Source organism: Manduca sexta, chromosome 28, assembly GCF_014839805.1.
Source record: "Manduca sexta isolate Smith_Timp_Sample1 chromosome 28, JHU_Msex_v1.0, whole genome shotgun sequence".
Lineage (NCBI taxonomy): Eukaryota > Metazoa > Arthropoda > Insecta > Lepidoptera > Sphingidae > Manduca > Manduca sexta.
This window is the reverse complement of record NC_051142.1, coordinates 14,125,709-14,146,278: the sequence shown is the minus strand read 5'-3', so window position 1 is coordinate 14,146,278 and position 20,570 is coordinate 14,125,709. Positions and strand designations below refer to the sequence as shown.

Below are 20,570 nucleotides of genomic sequence, written 5' to 3'. Positions count from 1 at the left end.
CACATACAGACAGCTGTTGGGGACTTTGTTTGCATAGATAGATTATGTATATTTTTTTCACTTTATTGGCTTAACACATGCTACCTTATTGTGGAAACTTTACTTTATTGTTTTCTATTTAGTATTCATTTATTTTAGTTCAAATATTGTTCTGATTGTTTCCCGAATCTATATATATAAAAATGAATTGCTGTTCGTTAGTCTCGCTAAAACTCGAGAACGGCTGAACGGATTTATCTTATCTTGGTCTTGAATTATTCGTGAAGGTCTAGGGAAGGTTTAAAAGGTGAGAAAAATTCGAATAATTGCCGGGAAAATCCTCAAAACAGCATTTTTCTATTTCCCATACAAACGTTTTCTAACTAATACGTAGAGTCAATTTGAGCTTTATTGCTATTGTATAAAGTTCACTGTTGTCTAAGCAATGTAGGTGTGTTCCTAACATCAAAGCACTGTGCGTTGGAGCACAGAATATAATAATGTAATGTCGCGTTCTGAAACTCAACAAAAGTGATATCGCGGACCCGACTAAATTGAACAGTCACAAAATTTAATATATCATTAGTTATTTGGTTGGCTTCACGATATTATTTCTTTTGTTTTACTTTAAAATGCATGTTTTCGTTATGGACAATTTTTGAGCTACTTTTGCATATCTATACTTATAATAAATCTGTAGAGAGGTCAATTCTGTACATGAAATATATTTCCAAAATAACTGGGGGTGATTAGGGATCGATACTGATGCCAAAAATGCAATTAATAAAATTTTTGTCTGTCTGTCTGTCTGTCTGTATAACCGTTATAGAAACAAAAACTACTCGACGGATTTTAACTTAACTTGGTATAATTATTTTTCATACTCCTGAGCTGGTTATAGTATAATTTTCATCACGCTACAATTAATAGGAGCATAGCAGTGATGGAAAATGTTGGGAAAACGGGAGAAGTTACTCCATTTTTTAAGCTTCCGTCATTTCGTGTGCAGCCTTAATGGTTAAAAGTTCCTTCGATTTCACCAGGATCCCATCATCAGACCCTGACCGGAGAATCGGACCACCTGCATACCACCATAAATTAAAAAAACATCCCGACAAATTGAGCACCTTCTCCATTTTTGAAACCCGAAATCCACGCGGGCGAAGCTGCGGGCGGAAGCTAGTATTTAATAAAATAAACTCAATTAATTCTGAAAATATTCCGAAAACAATTAAAATAGTACACAGAATTATTATTCCATCGACGATATTGCGGTTAATTATTGCAGCTTTTTGCTGGCTTGCTTAGTTTGATTGTATCGAATTCTTTCGGGAAACTTCTTAAAGATTGTATCGTAGGAATGTTGAATAATCGAGATGTTATGTTTTTAATTACTAGGGTGCAGTGTGATGGGTATATTATTGTGATTCTTTTTTATAAATAATCTAAAAAATAATTAATTTATAAAATATAAATGTAATTCAAACCTTCTCAGAAATTAATCAACAAAAACCTTACTGAACTTAACTTTTACACAAAAAAAAGCACTCAAAATGCTTAGGTATTTAATTCATTCTTAAAAGAACTCAAGTATTTCACGCGAAACATTGTTTTGGCAAAGAGTACTTAATAAATAATATTATATAAAATATTATTTCTTGTTAATGGTACGCAAGATTTTTATTTTATAACCACTGTCTGATGGTTTTGAATTAATTGTACAGCGCTACCGATAATACTACGAAGTGCCAAATGTATCAAACTACAGCTTTTATCGCTCATAAAAGTTGAAACAAATTTAAGTCGAATGATATAATCCGTGTAAAACATTTACAAGAATTATTAAAGCATTAGTCAGTTAACCGTGGACTGAAGATATTTATTATAGTTAATTTAGTTAGGTATATGGAGACGAGGAGACGGCTGCAAACAACGACTTAGACACTTCTGTCAGAGGAAGCCCATTGCCGTCCCTTATGCGCCGAAGAGGGCCACCGCGGAGTTTTAGTTGGTATGCCATGCGTTGTATACAGGGTTAGGTACTCAGCCCAGCGAATGCCCGAAGGTCAGTATCAAATCCGGGCAGGCTCAAGGCATGATGACCCCAACATAACCGCTCAGTCGTCCCATGAAGGTTGGACGGTGGTCATAAGGCACTTTCTCCGCGAAATCAAAAAAAACGTATACAGATGAGACGTGATATTCATAACTATCTATATATCTGATAGTATAAAATTTGTGAGATTTAGTACCGGGTGTAATTTACATAGTAGAAGTGGATGGGTTGCAATGGAGACGACATGCCAACCAACTTCTTAAATGTGGTCAAGATTTAGAATAAGAATACCTACTGATTTATTATATAATAATGTTTTAGTTTATTTATCTCTAGTTATTTTTTTTTTAAAGCAGTAGAGTGTTAATTAATTTGTTAATTTTGTTGATTAGTTAGAAGATGTTTCTTTTATGTATTTGGTTTCTTTTAAAGTGTGGGAGAGTGTTATATATTACATTAGAACCCTTTGGTAATTTTTAAATATTTTCTTAGACGTCTATCAATAAAAACATTTAACAAAACCGTGTGCCAAAATAGCTGTATTAATTAATTACAGGCAAAATGTATCTATATATCTGATAGACAAAACAATAGTTCAAGAAACCTATTAAGAAACCAAGCAGTAAAATTACTTAAGATATTCGCAACCCACACTGCCCCATTCATTAATAACACAGCACCACTGCCTTCCTACCAATTTTAATCACAGTTTACAAAAGGGAAGTCTTCGATACTTCCGCAGACTATGAACCTCCTTTGTCATTTTAATACTAGGAATTCAGACGACACTTTCGCAGATACAATGGCGGGGTTTATTAAAAAATGAGGTTTCTTTTTCTTGTTCATAAAGCGTGGTTTGTGATATCATAAATAACTACTGATGGCCAGCGTTTACTTTATTAAGCATTTGCCTGAGTTCTGCAATTCGGAATTTTCAATTTTATGTAGAACTTGCTGGTGTATAGCGGCATGTATTACACGGGGGTCAAGTAATTTTGGTACATAAACCCACTCAACTATTAACTAGTACAAAAAGTCCTTGCACATTACTTGGCAGTAGATATAGTATCTACGTAAACCGGTTCTCGTTTGCAATATACATATAGGCATAACAATGTACTTTATAGGCTTTTGTAATATATCGAAAAGTCAAAGTTCGGTATTATCGATGTTATCCAATTACCTAATAAGGCGTGTTGTAAAGTTTTTCGGTATAATAGGCTTGAATATCTCTTGTTGAAATATCTTTAGTTCGACATCTCGTTTATATTATAACTTGATTATATAATGGGGTTGTTTTTTTCATCTTGCATGTATTTTATAATGATTTCTTACATTTACACGAATGTAAGACATTAAAATTAAACTATTTTTCGAATTTTATCGCGGTTTTAATATTTTAGTTTTGTCGGGGGCCCTCCGTGACCACGAAGGCTGCAAAGTCTTCGAAATGACGGGAGAAAACTAAAATATAGTCTAGCTATAGTCGTACCTTTTTTTAAAGTATCGGACCCGTTACTCAACACCAGGGAAAATCTGCGCATGAAAGAAATAATACTGTAATGTCCCGGTTAGTGACTGCAGGGCCCTGGAGCAATTAGGAAGGGATAGCTAGGAAGGATGTGTGGAGGAAGGACAGGAGGAGGGGACAAGACTAGGAAATGTTCGCGAGCCCTAATAGTCCTCAATGTGAATTGGCAAATATGAGGTATACACTTTACTGTGTGCCTAGGGCCGCGACAAATGTCCTCCCCTGCATGGACCTGTACCTTGACCTCTATTCTTAAGGTGCCTTGGGCCACGTGTTAAAAATTATCCTTATATTTATTAACTGAATGATTTATTCTCATAGGGTTAGCATAACAAGCGATTATAGGAACTTTAGATTTCGTAAAAAAAATTATGTCAGTTGTACCAAGAAGTTCAGCTGAATTGATAAGGTTCACTGGTGGTAGGACTCTCATATGTGAGAGTCCGACTGGGTAAGTACCACTGTAATGTCTATTTCTGTCGCCAAGTAGCAATGTATAGTCACTGTTGTGTTCCGGTTTGAAGGATATTGTAGCCAGTGTAACTACTGGACATGATAAGACTTACATCTTGTCTTAGGATGGCGAGCGCAATGGAATAAATATTACTTTGTAATTCAAGGTGTTGGATTGTTTCTGCTGTTTATTGGCGGTCGTATCGCTTACCATTAGGCGAACGGCAATTTCGTCTCGTTATTCAAAGTAATTAAAAAAACGGTACGTAAGACGTGTTGTTTCAATACCACGAATCTAGCAATAAAGTTAACCAGAGATACATTTACCCAAACCACCCCTAATACATAAAAAGTCGATAAACCAAATCACTAAATCAACCGCATAGACGTAAAATGTAACAATTAACCAAACCTTTTACATTAACAGAGAAGTTTGCAAGGAAAATAAAACTGCGTACATAGTAAACACATTCGGCGCGAATATCTGGACAAACAGGCTTGAGGCGACTGACTTACGACACATATACAGTATACACCGAGATTTTATAGTCGTTTTGGAAAATGTGGTTACTTAGAACAATTTGTAGGGCCAAAAAAAGTTAATTGTACTGTCGATAACTAAAAAAATCGTTTTTGACAAACAGGCTGAAGGCGACTGACTTACGACACATATACAGTATACACCGAGATTTTATAGTCGTTTTGGAAAATTTGGTTACTTAGAACAATTTGTAGGACCAAAAAAAAGTGAATTGTAATGTTGATATTTAAAAAAAATGTTTTTGATCATATTATTTTTCACTCGTTCGAGTTTGGTAATATTAGTAACGTCGCGTCAATTATTCATAGTTAAATTGTCGCAACGTTACTCGAGATGATTATCCCTCGGCTGTCGAAGTAATCACTCGTTAGTCGACATTCTATTGGACTGCATTCCACTTACCATCAGGTGCAGTGGAATTACTTTGCCGTATAAATATAAAAAAGATGAAATTTTATATACAAAGATTCATTAAACGTAACTGCTTCTTATTTGGAAACTGTAATGATACAAGACGCTAATAATACCTATCATACAGAATTCGGCACAAATTCGCTACGAATACAGATACAAATCAGTCGCCAAGAAAACTGAGAGTGCTCGAGATAAACAAAATTACTGTGCCAATTACGGACGAGTGCTCGTTCCTCAAAAAGTAAACTTGATTGAGTAATACTGTTTAACTTACATTCCAATGATTGATTAAATTCGAAATTTTGCGATAATGTTTGGATGACCCACAAGTATGAACGGCTTTGGTTATTATTGAATAAAATTATTTGCATTTTTTGTCACGTCGGCGAACATTGGTGCACTTATGACAAGTTAGGGGAACACGCTAGGTGCACTTATGACAAATGGTTATTTAAATCAAAATTCACATAACGGGTGACATTTATTGACACTTTTTTGTTTTAATGCCTTAGTAGGCAAACGAGCAAGCGATCCACCTGATGGTAAGCAGCATCCGCTAACCATGGAATAAAGTAATTCCAAACGCACAGCCAAGCCGTTGCCTACCGGGAATCGTCGATATAATTTTGATCAAGCGATATTGCAAGCGCATGAGTATTTTTAAACGAAATTCTTGTAACAAGTCAGTCGTCAAGTTTCTGGAACTAGATAAACAAAGCGAGATTGGCCCATTACGCACGAGTACGCATACGCTACGTAGAAATTTGATTCAATTCAGTTTTATTTACGTTGCGATGATTGTGCTGCGTTTTTGAAGCGCTTCGTATTGCATAAGGTTCTACTATTGAACTTTCGAGAAGCATTGTTTCTATTGGTTTTTATATTTTGTTATCGTTGGATGTGACACGAAGAAATTTTTAATTGTTTCTGAATTATTTATTGCAAAAGGAGGACGCTTTTTATTGCAGAAGGGTTCACTATTGAACTTTCGAGAAGCATTGTTTATGTATTTTGTGGTCGTTGGATATGACACGAAGAAATGTTTAATTGTTAGTGAATTATATATTGCAAAAGGAATGCTAGCAACCGTAAATCAAGATATCGAAGGCATTTTGGATTTCCAAAGAAAAGTATATGAGTTGAAAGAGGGAATATTTTGGGCTTCCGAAATAACATGGAAATACATGCAGATCTGAACATGGGAAATGTTCCGCATAAAATGCTTATAGCTGTTATATCCAAACATATCCCTGTTGCCTGAAGAAAAATCCTTTACGATGGGACAGATATGCAATCGAACGCAAATGAAGTGAAAGGGGGTTAAATATTCAAGATAAAGTCACGCGAAGTGAACAAAATCATTCAGATTTGAAATTAGATCAACACTGTTTTCCGTCGGACCGATATCAAAGAAACCCTTTGTTACAAAAGTCAACGCGGAGCTTATCTCTACGAGAGGTTCTCTTCATTCCAATTGAATATTTGTAGAATGAGAAATAATGCTAATGCTATATAAGTATTATAAAAGTCTATATACTTTCTAAATAAAGGTTTTAGTCTAAGCTCTTACTTAAGATTCATATTTTTTTATTGCTTTGAATGACGAGACGAGCTTGCCGTTCGCCTTATGGTAAGCAATTCGACCGCTCATTAACAGAAGAAAAACTATCCAACACCTTGAATTACAAAGTATTGTTTGGTATTCCACTGCGCTCGCCATCGTAAGGCATGAGAAGTTAAGTCTTATTATGTCCAGTAGTTATCCATCATATACAACTGAAATTTAAATGAAATGAAATGAAACGAAATGAAATGAAATTATTTATTTGAATCTGTAAAATGTTATACATTATTTAGATTCCATCAATATTAACTCTACCGTCAGTTCAGAAAGCAGTTTTCACCAGAGAAGAACAGGCAAGAAACTCTGGTGTTGCTCTTTTCAATCAGTTTAAACACAAAAATTTGTCCGTCATTCTGTGTTGCTTCTTTTCTTGATGATTTTCTTTGGCAAATATATAATTATTTACAACCTTTAACGTTTTATACCGAAAATGGTCAGGACTACGCCCACTAGACAGTTATTTTACAATTTTTTAAGCCGAAAAATGGGAAGGGTTGAAGTACAGTTGTAGCGAAGTTACCATCTATTGTGTCTGTGGCTCCCTCTCGGAGCTTTCACTCACGGCTTGAAAGTGATTGGTGAAGGAGCGAAACGTGCCTGACTCTCTTCAGGAGTCTCACATTATTGGCCGGCATTACGGAAAGAGCAGGAGGTGAGGTGTCAGCTAGCGTAATGCCTAGGAGATACGAATGCCTTTTTACCTACATCGATACTTTGGGATCTGAGACTTTTGGAACATTTGAGGATCTAGATCTAAGACCGGCGCCAATGTATTTTCACCTTCATCGATACTTTAGAACCTGGGTCTGTTGGACCGTTTAAGGATCTAGACCTAAGACCATAGTTCTGTGGCATGAGTGACTCTTATAGCACTTGCATAGAACGCACGCGAAGGCATTTTTTTTACGAGTGCTATCGAATGTTGGGTCTGTGGTTGTCTTCCACTGTACTGTAATGGGTGAGTTCTGAAGGAACCAGTATGCCTATATCTATATTGTTAAGACAACTCTCCAGTACGGCACCTCTCCCGTTAGTTGAGTTGTAGTTCCAGAGACCCCGATCTAACAAATGCTTATAGCATTAAATGATACTTTTAAGTTCCAAAAAAAATACAGGAGAATACAACAATATCCGTTCTATCGCTCATCCATAACAAAATTCACAAAATCTGGTTTCATTCATATCTTGGCTGTATCTGTTCTGAATAAACTCAGTCTAGTGAATATATAAAATACGTACAAATTAAGTGTAGTTTAATTAAACCAGCTTATCCTAAAGCTTAATGTAATACAATAACTAATTAACTTATTTCGTAAAACGTACAAAATTTGTTTAATAAAGATTACATTATAAATTGGCTCGCGTTGAAAATAAATTACCCCTGAGGTTTCATAACTAAACCGGGAGGGTATTATAGCTCTAAATTTTGTAAGATCGTTCCTTCAACGTGTTAGTTAAAATCTGAGATACATTGAATGTCTCATAATTTTGTTGATTATACCGAAAACATCCTATATTTTAAGTAGCGTTAGGTTCAATATGGAATGGAACGAAAATGTAAACACGCGTAATCATAAATTCAACTTATTCAAGGAAAAATTCAATATTCAAAAAAAAAAGGAAAAAACTAATTGTGTCTAACAGAACGTCCACCTTTAATTGTAAAAGCATTAGTAATTGTGTGTAATAATACCTGTTACATCAATTACAAAACGGACTATTGAAACGTGAGTGCATACCTATTGACAACTAGTCAACGCATCAGTACAATACAATGGCCATTCGAACCTATATTCTAATCAATTCACCACACGGAAATTGAAATCCATTTAATTTAGACGGTGTGATTGCACGTGTACAATATGTTACCGCTATTATTGCTGGATTTGATATATCTGAGGCTTTCAAGGCATCGAATCGGCCTAATCTATCAAAATGTATTACACCGGAGAGAGGAATAAAAACCTAAAGAATTTGCTTCTTAAATTTAAATCAACGCCCTTTGCACTATGTTTTTGAAACAGCCGTTGTCATTTTAGAATGAGAGATCAGAACAATGTTGGAATTAACTCAACATTCAAAGCTGTTCATGGTGATAGTTATGCTTCTGGATGAGTTTTTCCATCTGGCGCATCTTCATTTTTTTTTCTATTTTCTTTGATGTGCAGCATAAACCTACTTCTCAAGGGAAACTATCAATAAACCCAGCAAAAAGCTTTCAAGAATTCAAAAAAGTTCTAGAAGTAAAACATTACATATACGTTTTCTGAGTATGAACATAATTATTATTTAGTAAAGTATGCAAAGTATTTCAATTTTAGTAGATAATTATATCAGTAGTCTTCCAAAGGTATTTAATAGGTTTCTGGTCTGATGCCATCACAAAACAGTCTAGACAATAACTGACGCAACTATTTTATTACTTTAAACTCCAATCTCTATTTAGGTCAACTTGAATATCAATTACCAAGCAGACAACAAAGACTTGCTAACTCTTCTTAATTAATATTTACATCAATTAATTGTCTGAATCGTTTCGTTAGCGACTTAATTACATCGAATCCCGACCTAGGTTCTATTACAACCTTGTCTTCGGTATTGAACAAAACCTCAGCATTTTTCTGCATTGCGTTGCTTTTGGAATATTCCATTGGCATAAAGCTGAGTTGCCATTATTTCTAATGTATACTTAATTCCATTTAATTTAAGGAGTTGGCATTCGTGACGAGTGTTTCTGTCTAGTGTAGCAACAAGAACAGCAGAAATCAATTCAGGACTCTTGTGTCAAATTAGTAATACTTCAATTTCTCTAATCAAACCTGTGACCTCGTGGTCATTGTACTTCTTTTTTTTTTAAAGACAGTCAGCATCGGTCATCTAACAGTTCGATCAGAGTACAAATTACAATTTGAGTCCTTTTTCATTTAATTTGTTCCCGTGAGTTGCAATCATCATCGCAAGAGATATGTTCTTAATCGGTTTTAAGGTCAAGCTTATCTTACTTTGTTATTTTGTATATTTTTTAGATGTAAAAGCAGAAAAAACAGAACACAAACAAGTAGATCATGTCTTGGATTAATTTATAGGCTACTTTCATGTCAGTAATTTGGTCAAATAAGAAGTCAGGATTTTTCTGTTCTGCTTTTTAAATTGATGGCTCTTCGTGCAGTGTTTAGTGTCTTTTGTAGCATTAAAGAATGTCACGCGGGCAAAGCTCCGTTCTACACCTAGTACATTATATTTTCCAGCTTTGCTTACCTCTTCGATGTAAGCAAAGCTGGAAATATTACATTCATTTTTGTTACTTGAAGTGACAAAACCTATTCTCAAACACGCCAACCAACTTTCATATGTTTGACATCCAAACAGTTTAGTTCATCAGCATTTAGGACCTAAACGACTGGATAATCTAGTAAATCTCTCCAAATCACTATCTAATGGATGTTGGATCGATAGTGCGGAAACTATCCGAAAGCCGTTGAATTTGTGGCGATGTTGATTTGTGAATACGCAACTCAAATACTCGTTGATCGCGTCCTGTTAATTCTATCACATTTGAAATTTGATTGGAGTACTAGGGATTGTTGACATGCCTTGATTATTTTCTATTAATATCGAATAAATAGTACGATAGATAAGTATTGGTAATGATATTTGATGATGAAACGAGCATGGCATTTTTGCTGGTAGTAGGATATACTTTATATACTCGCGGATATCGACCATCCTACCCAAGGTGGCCCACGTATGTATGTCGCGTTCTGGGATCAGCCTGAGTATATCCGGTTCCAACTGGCCGGCATAATAGTGTCGACTACCGAGGTGTAATCATTTCTGGATAGTGGACATTCTATTAAAACCCACTCCACTTACCATCAGGTGCAATGGGGTCACTTTGCCGTGCAAGTACAAAAAAGCATAATGGACTTGATAGGTTAAGTTTGGTACCAACATTATACCGTAGACTGACGTAAAGCAGCAAAATTTTTATATTTAGCACAGTGGCATAGTCTAAAGGTACATTCCTAAGAGTCATTTAGAGTTTTATTGTGTTAAATCCGGGCAATATAATAGCATTTTTGTATTACTGAAGATGCTAATAGAAGGTCAGACAGATCATTTAGGATCAGATATCTTGCTTGTCAACCTATGTAATAATGATTAAAATTTGTATATGCGATTAATAAGTTTATTGAATAATACTGCGGATATTACGTTTATGATATTTCCAAGAAAAGCCAACGCAACGAGCATGCACTGAACGTGTTCATTTTATTGAAGCGATTTGAAGGTAGACATCTAACAGTTTCGAATCGTGAGTGTCTCCTTAACTCCTTTATGCGGAATGTAAAGAAACCGCATATTTGCAGCACCTATCGAGAAATACGTTTTCCAATGCCCGACTTTTTTTATATAGTGAAGGTACACTGAAAAAAGATTGAAATTAGGTATTTATTTACTGCATCATTACTGCACATTTTTTTTTATTGCATCTGATGTTTTTTTATTGCTTTGAATGACGAGACGGGCTTGCCGTTCGCCTGATGGTAAGCGATACGACCGCCCTCAAAAATTAAAAATATCATTCACCACCTTGAATTACAAAGTATTGTTTGGTATTCCACTGCGCTCACCATCCTCAGACATAAGATGTTAAGTCTTATTATGTCCAGTAGTTTCACAATTGTAAGTAGGTTTTAGATAGGGTATCGATTGCCATGCTGATCATCCTCTCCAGTCGACGAAATTATGCCGGCTTATTTAAATGCCTTGAAGTACTTAACCGTTTACGACATTTATATTTTATAAAGTTCATTCTTAACCCAAAATGTCAATAAACAACGCGAAACAATACGTTACTCGAATAACAATGAACACAATTTATAAATTCGCAACGGCGTATACGCAATTTGGAGAATGCTATGGGTATTATGTACTGAACGGATTGGCATTTGTCCAGAAACGGACTTTATCTTCTAGAATGATGCCAAAAGTTAACAAGTGGAAATTATAAATAACCTATAAATAAAAACACAGGTTTTTGGTTGCATTTAGCGGTTTCGCGACTGTTCTGAGATGCGAAACTTGTACATTTGGCATTGTTCGCGAAATTATGCGAATAATTTTAGGGTTAGCATATTGTATGACGTTATACAATTTTTTACTGCCAAAATCATACCTCTTAAATACGTAACTGTCTCTGCATTACCAGTGATATACAATTAGTAGAAAGTAATAACAAGACAAATTATAATAATATTCTTGAGTCAAAAATACATTAAATTGAAACACAATTATTATTTCACGAATTATGCATAACATACTATATAAACATATATTTCTTTTTAGAACATTTGCTTACCTTTGCAAACATTTGTTCTAATATACAAATACCCAGCGGCCAACACTAACCATAAATAAGCACTTTAATATATTGAAAGACACATAAACTCTGATATTTATAGGTTTATAAAACATCCCGGGACGGCCTTTGTGAATTCTAAATGACGTATGCCCGGAATTTTCATATGAAATTATTGATGTAACATTAAAACCCGGCGGCAATTTGTTTCGTTATGAAAATACACTTCGCGTATTACAAAGCGTATGCCGATTTTAATCAGCTTTTGTTATGTTCCTTTTTGGTGAAGTACAATTTACACCTTTCAAAAGGTAAATGATTTTCATTCAAATGATTACTTTTAAATCTATAAAATAAAAGAGAAATAGAAATTAAATATAAAGGCGTTATAGATATATTCCGCTTCAAAGAAATGTTCTTTGTCCATAATGCTGTGTACGCTATTGAAAGCCTAAACCGTTTTTGATACAATTGATCATGACAGTCTTTCGCACGTGGTTTCATTTCAACTCAGTATTTTTTTTTTTTTTATAAGGGCACAGGAAAATTACCTCACTGTACCTGATATTAAGCGGAGTGGAGTCCCGATAGACTGTCCACTGACAAGAGACAGTTATCCCCTGCCAGTCGAGGAGGGATAATCATCTCTCCGTCAGTCGACACTCTATTAGACCACTCCACTTACCATCAGGTGCAGTGGGTACTTTGCCATGTAGAAAAAAATAATAATAGTAACAAGACCGTTTATTACAGTGGGTCCAACACTCCAAGCCAAGTATCCTGTGGTGGTCTTCATCCACGGAGAGTCGTTCGAGTGGAACACGGGCAATGTGTATGACGGCGCCGTGCTAGCGAGCTACGCAGGGATCGTCGTCATTACAATCAACTACAGACTTGGGATACTAGGTGAGTTTATTAAAATATTGTTAAACTGAATTGAACCTTAATGACCTAATTTTTGTACAACATGGTAGGCCGTAATCTTAAGGTTTTTGTAATAGGTTATGAAGGTTCGCATTCGGAGATTCTTAGTTTAATTCCCAGGGGCTTTAGACAAAATGTCCTTTCTACAATACTTAATACGAGAGATATTCCCCCCCTTCGTGTATAATTGCAGACAATATATAAATAAAAACAACAATAATTTTTGATTTGCTTTGACAATTTATTTTGAATACATTTATAAACCGGCTAGCGTTCTATAAAAATAGAGTACTATCTTTAAGAGCATAACCAACTTCTTCCCAATAGACTTATCTCTGAAATATGTTATTCCTATACAGTTTTTTTCATGGTATTAGCATTAACAATTGTAAAAAGGCATTTTATCTAACGCCGCAGGTCAGGCAAAAATTGAGAATTCTTGTCTAACTACGTAACCCTATAACTAAACATCACGTTTGTAGTTTGAAACTACTCATGTATAATATAGCAAGTACGCCTCATACTTTGAAACATAAAGTTCAGTGTAGCGTGAACTCATCACCTTGACACGTCAAATGTTATAAGTCACGTGCTAATTACACCAGCTTCAATAAACTTCAAACCTGAACTAGGCGCTTGCATACTGATACTTGTAATGAGAGAAATAGTCTTAAATATCTAACCCGGCTTATACACCATGGTCCAAATGAATTGTGTTATTGGAATGGAATAAAATTGTAATATCTTTTGATTCGTATTGATGACTTGATTTCACACATCAAGAAGCTGACATAGTAACAATGCAATGAAGTCGATTAATGTTTTGAATATGTTTTAAATGAACGTGAAAATAATTGGAACATCGAAAATTGTTTTGGTTTTCTCTGTAATATATTTATTATTAATATTAGCTGTGTCACTAGGTCCTGTTAGATTAGTTCAATCAACCCAACTGATCCAACTAACTAACCTAATTATGGATTAGTAGACGGCAATCATTCGCTACAACGGTACATGCTGAATCAGCTTATCCTCAAAATCGGACTCTCGCAACTCAAACTCTTGCGATGTGTATAATGTGTTGATTTCCGAAGAATTTTCTTTCATTTATACCGCCATTTCCTCATATTACAAGTTAGAACACTACCACAGCGACGAGGTTAAAACATCCCTGCAAAATGTTTCTTTACTTTACTAAAAGCATGCCCATGAATCAAAAGAGCGACTGCCATTGTTCAAGCTATTCACAAATTAATTCCAACCTCACCTTAAATTCTATCTTTCTTGAACCATGAAAAAGTTGCAATGCTTTCAACTGCAGGAAGGTAAAAACCAGGCGCTATTAAATAGTTATGTTTGCGTACAACCTAATTATTCCTGTTTTAGCTGCCGAGGTTCTCTTTCGTCACGTACCACTCTTCCTAATTAAACATTTCTTGCTAAAGTTTTCGCTCCGCGCCATTCGAATGTCCACTCGAATCTTAATAATTTAAGGTCGCGTTTCGAATAAAAATGAATATAGCGTAAAATTTGTAAGCAAATATGAATATTCGCGAGATGTAGTTCGCGACCTGTTTTTTGCAAACAAATCTAATTTATAACTGAATGAGAAACAAGGAACGTGGGTTTGGTTCATTTTAATTCAGATTTTTTTATGTGGTATAAAGAAGTAAAGTCCGTCATGCCAGACAAAATAGTTCTCACAACCGAATATCTTCACAAACATTATCATTTATAATATTAGAAAGATTATCTAATGTCATTAATTCTCACAGGATTCCTAAACGCAAACCCAATACCACATATGAAGGCAAGGGTTGCGAATTATGGCTTGATGGATCAGATAGCCGCGTTACATTGGGTGCAGCAGAATATTGCGCTATTTGGAGGTGATGCTGGCAACGTCACCATGCTAGGCCATGGATCAGGGGCGGCCTGCATCAATTTCCTCATGATTTCACCCACTGTTATGCCTGGTAAGTTTATATTTTTAATTTAAATACAGAAGACTGCTCGTCTTAAGGAAAATATCCTTGTATGATATACGGATTACTGTCCCATAGCTGGGCACCGACCTCATTTACGAAAATAATAAATACCTGTAAATATAGCAACACCATAAAATTTTAAACTATAATTTGCAAGGACCAGTGTCCCTAATGTCCTCATGCAATACTACGCCACTGAGGCAGTCAAAAATGATATGAAATGATAATTTAACTTCATTAAATACACGATATACACACACACGACTGCCTCGGTGGCTTAGTTGTACTGCATGCGCGGTACGGCAGCGCTCTGAGGTCCTGGGTTCGAATCCCGGGTCGGGCAAAGTGATAATTGAGTTTTTCTGCTCAGTATCAGCCTGAAGTCTGGATTTGTGCCCGATATGGCGATAGGTTCGCCCCCTATCATATCCTGGGACGGAACATACTTGGTGAAAAGTGGCTGCCCTGGTTGCACCTCAGCATACCCCTTCGGGGATAAATGCGTGATGGTGCGTGTGTGTGTGTGTTTACACGATATACCTAAAAACTTTCTCGCTTATCCAAAAAGTATTTTAAATATTCGTCTGTTTGTTCCGACCAATCTCAGAAAGTGCTAGACTGCTGTAACTTTCTTTGACAGGAAGCTGACGTCAGAAGGAATAACTTAAGTTTTATTACTCAGTAATTCGTTACTTACCTATATTATAAATACGAATGTAATTTTGTTTTATAATTTCTACATAAAGCAAGAATATTTATAAAGGAACATGATTTTTACAATGAATGTTACAAATATATTAAATTTGACGATCGAATTCCGATCTCTGGAGGACCACTAGACTACACCTAGTATTATATAATATTTTAACAAATTCGGCGAAGTCAGAATAATTAAATACATTCAAACAAAATAATACGAACGTACAAATTCTCCATGACCCATAAAACCAACAATGTCTTGTTAAGATTCCATTTCAAAGTTCACATTACTTATTTGCTGTGTAAACATGAGCTCATTTCCATAATGTTTATTATAATATTTCACTTATTCGCGTTCTATGCCAAAACCAACATATTATATTCAATAGTAAGAAATATTTCTCCTTGTATTCTAAAAATGTCGGGTTAATATCGACCGTCTAGTGGTAATAAATATTTCAACGTTTGACGGCAAGACACGTCGATCTTAAGCAACAAGAATTTTAAACTATTCTAGGGGTCTCGCGTACAAAATCCATCTACAATGGTTTATATTTATGCCTCCGAAGAATAATTACTTTGTTTTTTTACGTCAATCAATGTGCAAACATTATTGTGGTTGAGAATGGGAGATATTTATGCTAGATATATTATTCAATTTTATAAGAGTTTTATATGAACATGTTTTGATATTTTTTCTCAAGCCTTCAAATATTTTTTCAATTTAATGTCTTACATTCGCATAAACATAAGAAATCATAAGAAGTACAGATATGAATATAATTCTAATAAGAATCATTATCGAAATATAATTTGGCTATAATATTTTACTTCTGTTCGCAATTTTAGTTTTATCTTTGTAAAATACATTTCGACTTGTACATTTAGAGAATTTTGTCATAAAATGAAATCCCGAAGTCACTTTATATTCTGGTAATTCAACCAAATCTCGACTGAGCAATAATTATGGTCGAAATAAAATCTCTACATAAACATAAAAGAGCAAATTTTACGTACATTTCTTGGAAAATAAATATACAAGTAAATCAGGACTGAAATCTTCATTTCTCCTTGAGTTCGGGATAAAACCCCGAGGCGTCTTTATATAGTGAATAAATGGCAACACGCTAAAAGCATGTCTATGAGACGGGCTCATTTTTTATCGGATACATGTTTTTTTTTAATTTCGACCTTGGGGACTTCAAACCTTTGTGCCTAGAAGGGTTCACTTTGAGTTTTTTAGATACTTATAAATATGGTATAGTGTTATGTCTACTAGTTTATTCATTTATTAGTTTCATAATAATAGAAATAAATATAATAATAATATCAGCCCTATATTATAAACTGTCCCATTGATGGCCACTGGCCTTCTTTACTGAGAGGCATTAGGCCTTGGTCCACCACGCTGACCTAGAGCCAATTGGTAGATACCCTCAAAAAATACTTACAGAGAACATATCGGATAGGTATGTAGGTTTCCTCACGATGTTTTCCTTCACCGTTAAAGCAAGCGATAATTCACATAGAATACCCACTTTACTTTAGAAAATTCTGGAGTTTTGAACCTGCAGAACCTGGTCTCGGCTATCGGACTCACTCCCAACTAGGCTATCGCAGCTTTTTTAGGTATAAACATGAAGATATAAAACTATGGAGATGTTGGCATCCTAATAAAATATGCACAGCTAATAGCAAAGTGAAATAAAAAGGGCATAATATGGAAAAAAAATATCTTATGTGTAAAGTCACCAGTCAGAAGCCAAAGCAGGTTAATAAAAGTTTTTTTCAATAACTTTAGACCTGAAGTCTATTAGAGCATGTCTGACTCGCTTCTACTCAAATACATGCTTTGAAGAGAAGTCGACCTTTATTGCGCTTAGGTTCGGAGCCTTTGTTTTAAAGAATGATTTTATTTTTAGAATAAAATTTCATATATTACATCAATGCTGAGCCCAAGAATTTTATACTAATCTCTTAGTAATAAACTACTGAATGTTGAGGCAAGCAGCTTGTCAGCTTAATGGCAATAAAGTCACAGACAAGTCAAAAAGTAGGATTAAATATGATTTCGATTAAAAAGTACTGTACCTAACAATGACGGAGGCCATAGAATCCGATTCCTGCCGGCTTCCTTTTCGTAATTTATGTTAAATCCAATTACCATTACAACGATTTGCAAACCGCATTTATGCATATTAGTCCATATATTATATTGTGTCAGGTTTCTTTTAAGAAATTTCACTCTTGACCAATCGTACCCAAATAGCATATGGACTTCTATTTTAAAACATACGCACAATACACTCTGAATTCGTATTTTTTATATTTATATGCGAATGAAAATTCTTTAAAACGTATTCAAACAGCGAAAATTTTAACGTCATATATTTCCAATCAGTATTGCTTTCGCTTCGTACCAAAATTCTTTACCCATTTTCCCAGTTATGTGCTCGATAGCAACTTCAATTGTTCCAGAGCTCGGCGAATTTTTAAACGAATATTTCGCGAAAATAAACGCGTATAAGTATTAATAAATATGACAGGCGTATATTGGCTCCGATACTGGTGCGTCTACAAAATTCGTTTTGTATTCAGGGTTTAAAACGAGTTAAAAAAAAATACCGAAAAGGCTAGTAGATAGGTTGATCGTAAGCCGCTGTCTATATAAAGTAATGATATATTGAGAGCTGCGAGAGCTGTGACGTATAATGATTTCTTACGTTTACGCGAATGTTAGACATTGAAATTAAACTACTTTTCGGATTCTATCGCGGTTTTTAATATTTTAGTTTTCTCCTGACGTTTCGAAAACTTTGCAGCCTTCATGATCACGGGGGGGACTGAAGTGTTGTTCATCCGCAAAGTCAAAGTTACAATATCTACCTACGTTTTATATTTATAATTCTTTATAGAGGTTGATCTGGTTATTTTATGTCTGTTATGGTAGACATCCTTATCACTTTATGGGTTGTAAATAGATGTAGCCGTCGGCCGATCGTGGGTGCTTCAATTGCACCTCTCTTGGGTAGTGAATTTTATACCTGCAGATTTAATCCAGGTATTCGAAAAGCTCAAGTCATGCAATACGCCTGGCACGGTAACATCGAAGCTAACAATTTATTCAAGTAACAATAACACAATGGGCATGAATTGAAACTTAACACAAAAGGCATATTTGTCACTAACCAATATATTTGTCATGTATCGGTATTATTCCCACAACGGAACAAGCAATATAATACTAGGCTAACAGAACTCAAACAGAGCCCACTTGATGACAAGCTTGTGGCATCAGTATTCAGTCTACACAATAGTTATAATACAATCCAGAATGTGTTATGTATACCGTACGTCCTGTGTCTAAAGGTTGACGCACACTTGCCCTGACAGTTGGCTTCTGATGACGTATGTTGTGTGATCGTTATTTTGCATCATCCATACCGATTCGAAATTTAAATTTAAAATGAATAAAACATCCGTCCTCGGGTCTTACGTCAACATGAATTACTGGTTCGAAATTCAAAATTAAAAACCGAATGTGTATAAAATGTGTGATCTTTTTATTATTTTCGACTTTAGAGTCTATATTATGTAGCCGAAGCGATGAGTACGTCAGTCTTTAGAACACTGGTCACGGATGACCTAAATATTATATTGGTGTTTGCTTTGTATTGTTAATTTGCATATCTTCATGTTATTACCAGCTGTGTCTGACTGTATTTGCGTAGAAAATGAAGGACGGAATGTTTTAGTAAATTATATATGGAGTAGTAGTATAATCCTTTGTTATTTGTAAGAGATTAGATATACGATATAATTACCGGACTAAATAACTTACTTAATTTCTATATTAGTTGATGGGCACGTGAGATTTGAAGTATTTTGATATGTGATCACAATCAAATGAAAATAAATCAGTAAATATTGCTTCTAGGGCAATGATATCAACCGGTCAGCCGCATATTGCGTCCTTGTATTTAAAATATCAATACAACCAAACTCTTCGATTTATTTGGAAAATACATAATCTCTACATATCAACCTATTGGCGGTAGTCTACAAATTTAATGATCATAAATACCTACCGATTTTTATATGAGCACGAGAAACTGACCCCATAGCACCTGATGGTAAATGAGTAGGGTCTGGATCCTAGATAGTGTCGAGTGATGGGAGATGATTACCCTTCCGCAGTCGCGACAATTATGCCGGCCTGTTTGAAACCGGATAGACACAGGCTGATCCCGGAACGCGACACACTTACGTGAGCCACTATGGCGGGTTTAACACCTTATGCATGGTCGGTCGTGGGGCGATACAAACAGGTATCCTACCACCAGCAAATACGTTTATACTTCATTTAACTGTCACAATTTAGATCCAATCGAAAGTCGACGAAAATCGACGGTAAGACTTTACGATCGTTAACTTATACCGAGATAACAACCGCATTCCTCGTTCATTCTTCACGAAGTTGTCTTCTACTTCCAATTGAAATCACAATCCCAAGTTCGTAGCGAACTCGTGCAAGTCTTATCAGAAATCGTGGAAGCATTAAGTTTCCCGTTTAAACACTTACCCCCTTATTCATAGACGATATTTATCTAAGGACGGAGCATTGCTGTGATTTCTCAGTGCTAACGGTATGGCAGCCTTCGCAGTGCCTAAACATAGGGCCGTTATGATTGGCTAATATTGAGACACAACTTGAATCTAGTTGGCTGTCAGATAAACAAAGCTGAGGAACAGACTTGTTATCAAAGCAATGCTCCGGCCTTAGATAAATAATGTCTATGATTAAGAGGATTAGTTTGTTTCACTATTACGATGTGTGAGTGTTAATAAATGCAATAGGAAGAAAGATTATTTCATTGGTTTTGAGCTTTTATTTTAGTTAAGTGAGACTCGTAGATACCAGAAAATATTCTTAATGACTGCTATAAAATTTGAAAATCAAATTGAACTGATTTTTTTTCAAGTGTACAGGAAAACAAAA

At 35.2% G+C, this 20,570-nt stretch overlaps 1 protein-coding gene across 1 annotated transcript in view; it reads left to right on the top strand.

Annotated features, from left to right (window-relative positions):
- Nucleotides 1-20,570, top strand: part of LOC115455614 (neuroligin-4, Y-linked) — an 84,458-nt gene that overhangs the window by 50,926 nt on the left and 12,962 nt on the right. Inside the window, exons 4-5 of the mRNA XM_030184246.2 lie at nt 12,714-12,866; nt 14,660-14,860. Of these exons, the coding sequence (XP_030040106.2) occupies nt 12,714-12,866; nt 14,660-14,860 (354 nt within the window). The remainder of the gene's footprint in view (nt 1-12,713; nt 12,867-14,659; nt 14,861-20,570) is intronic.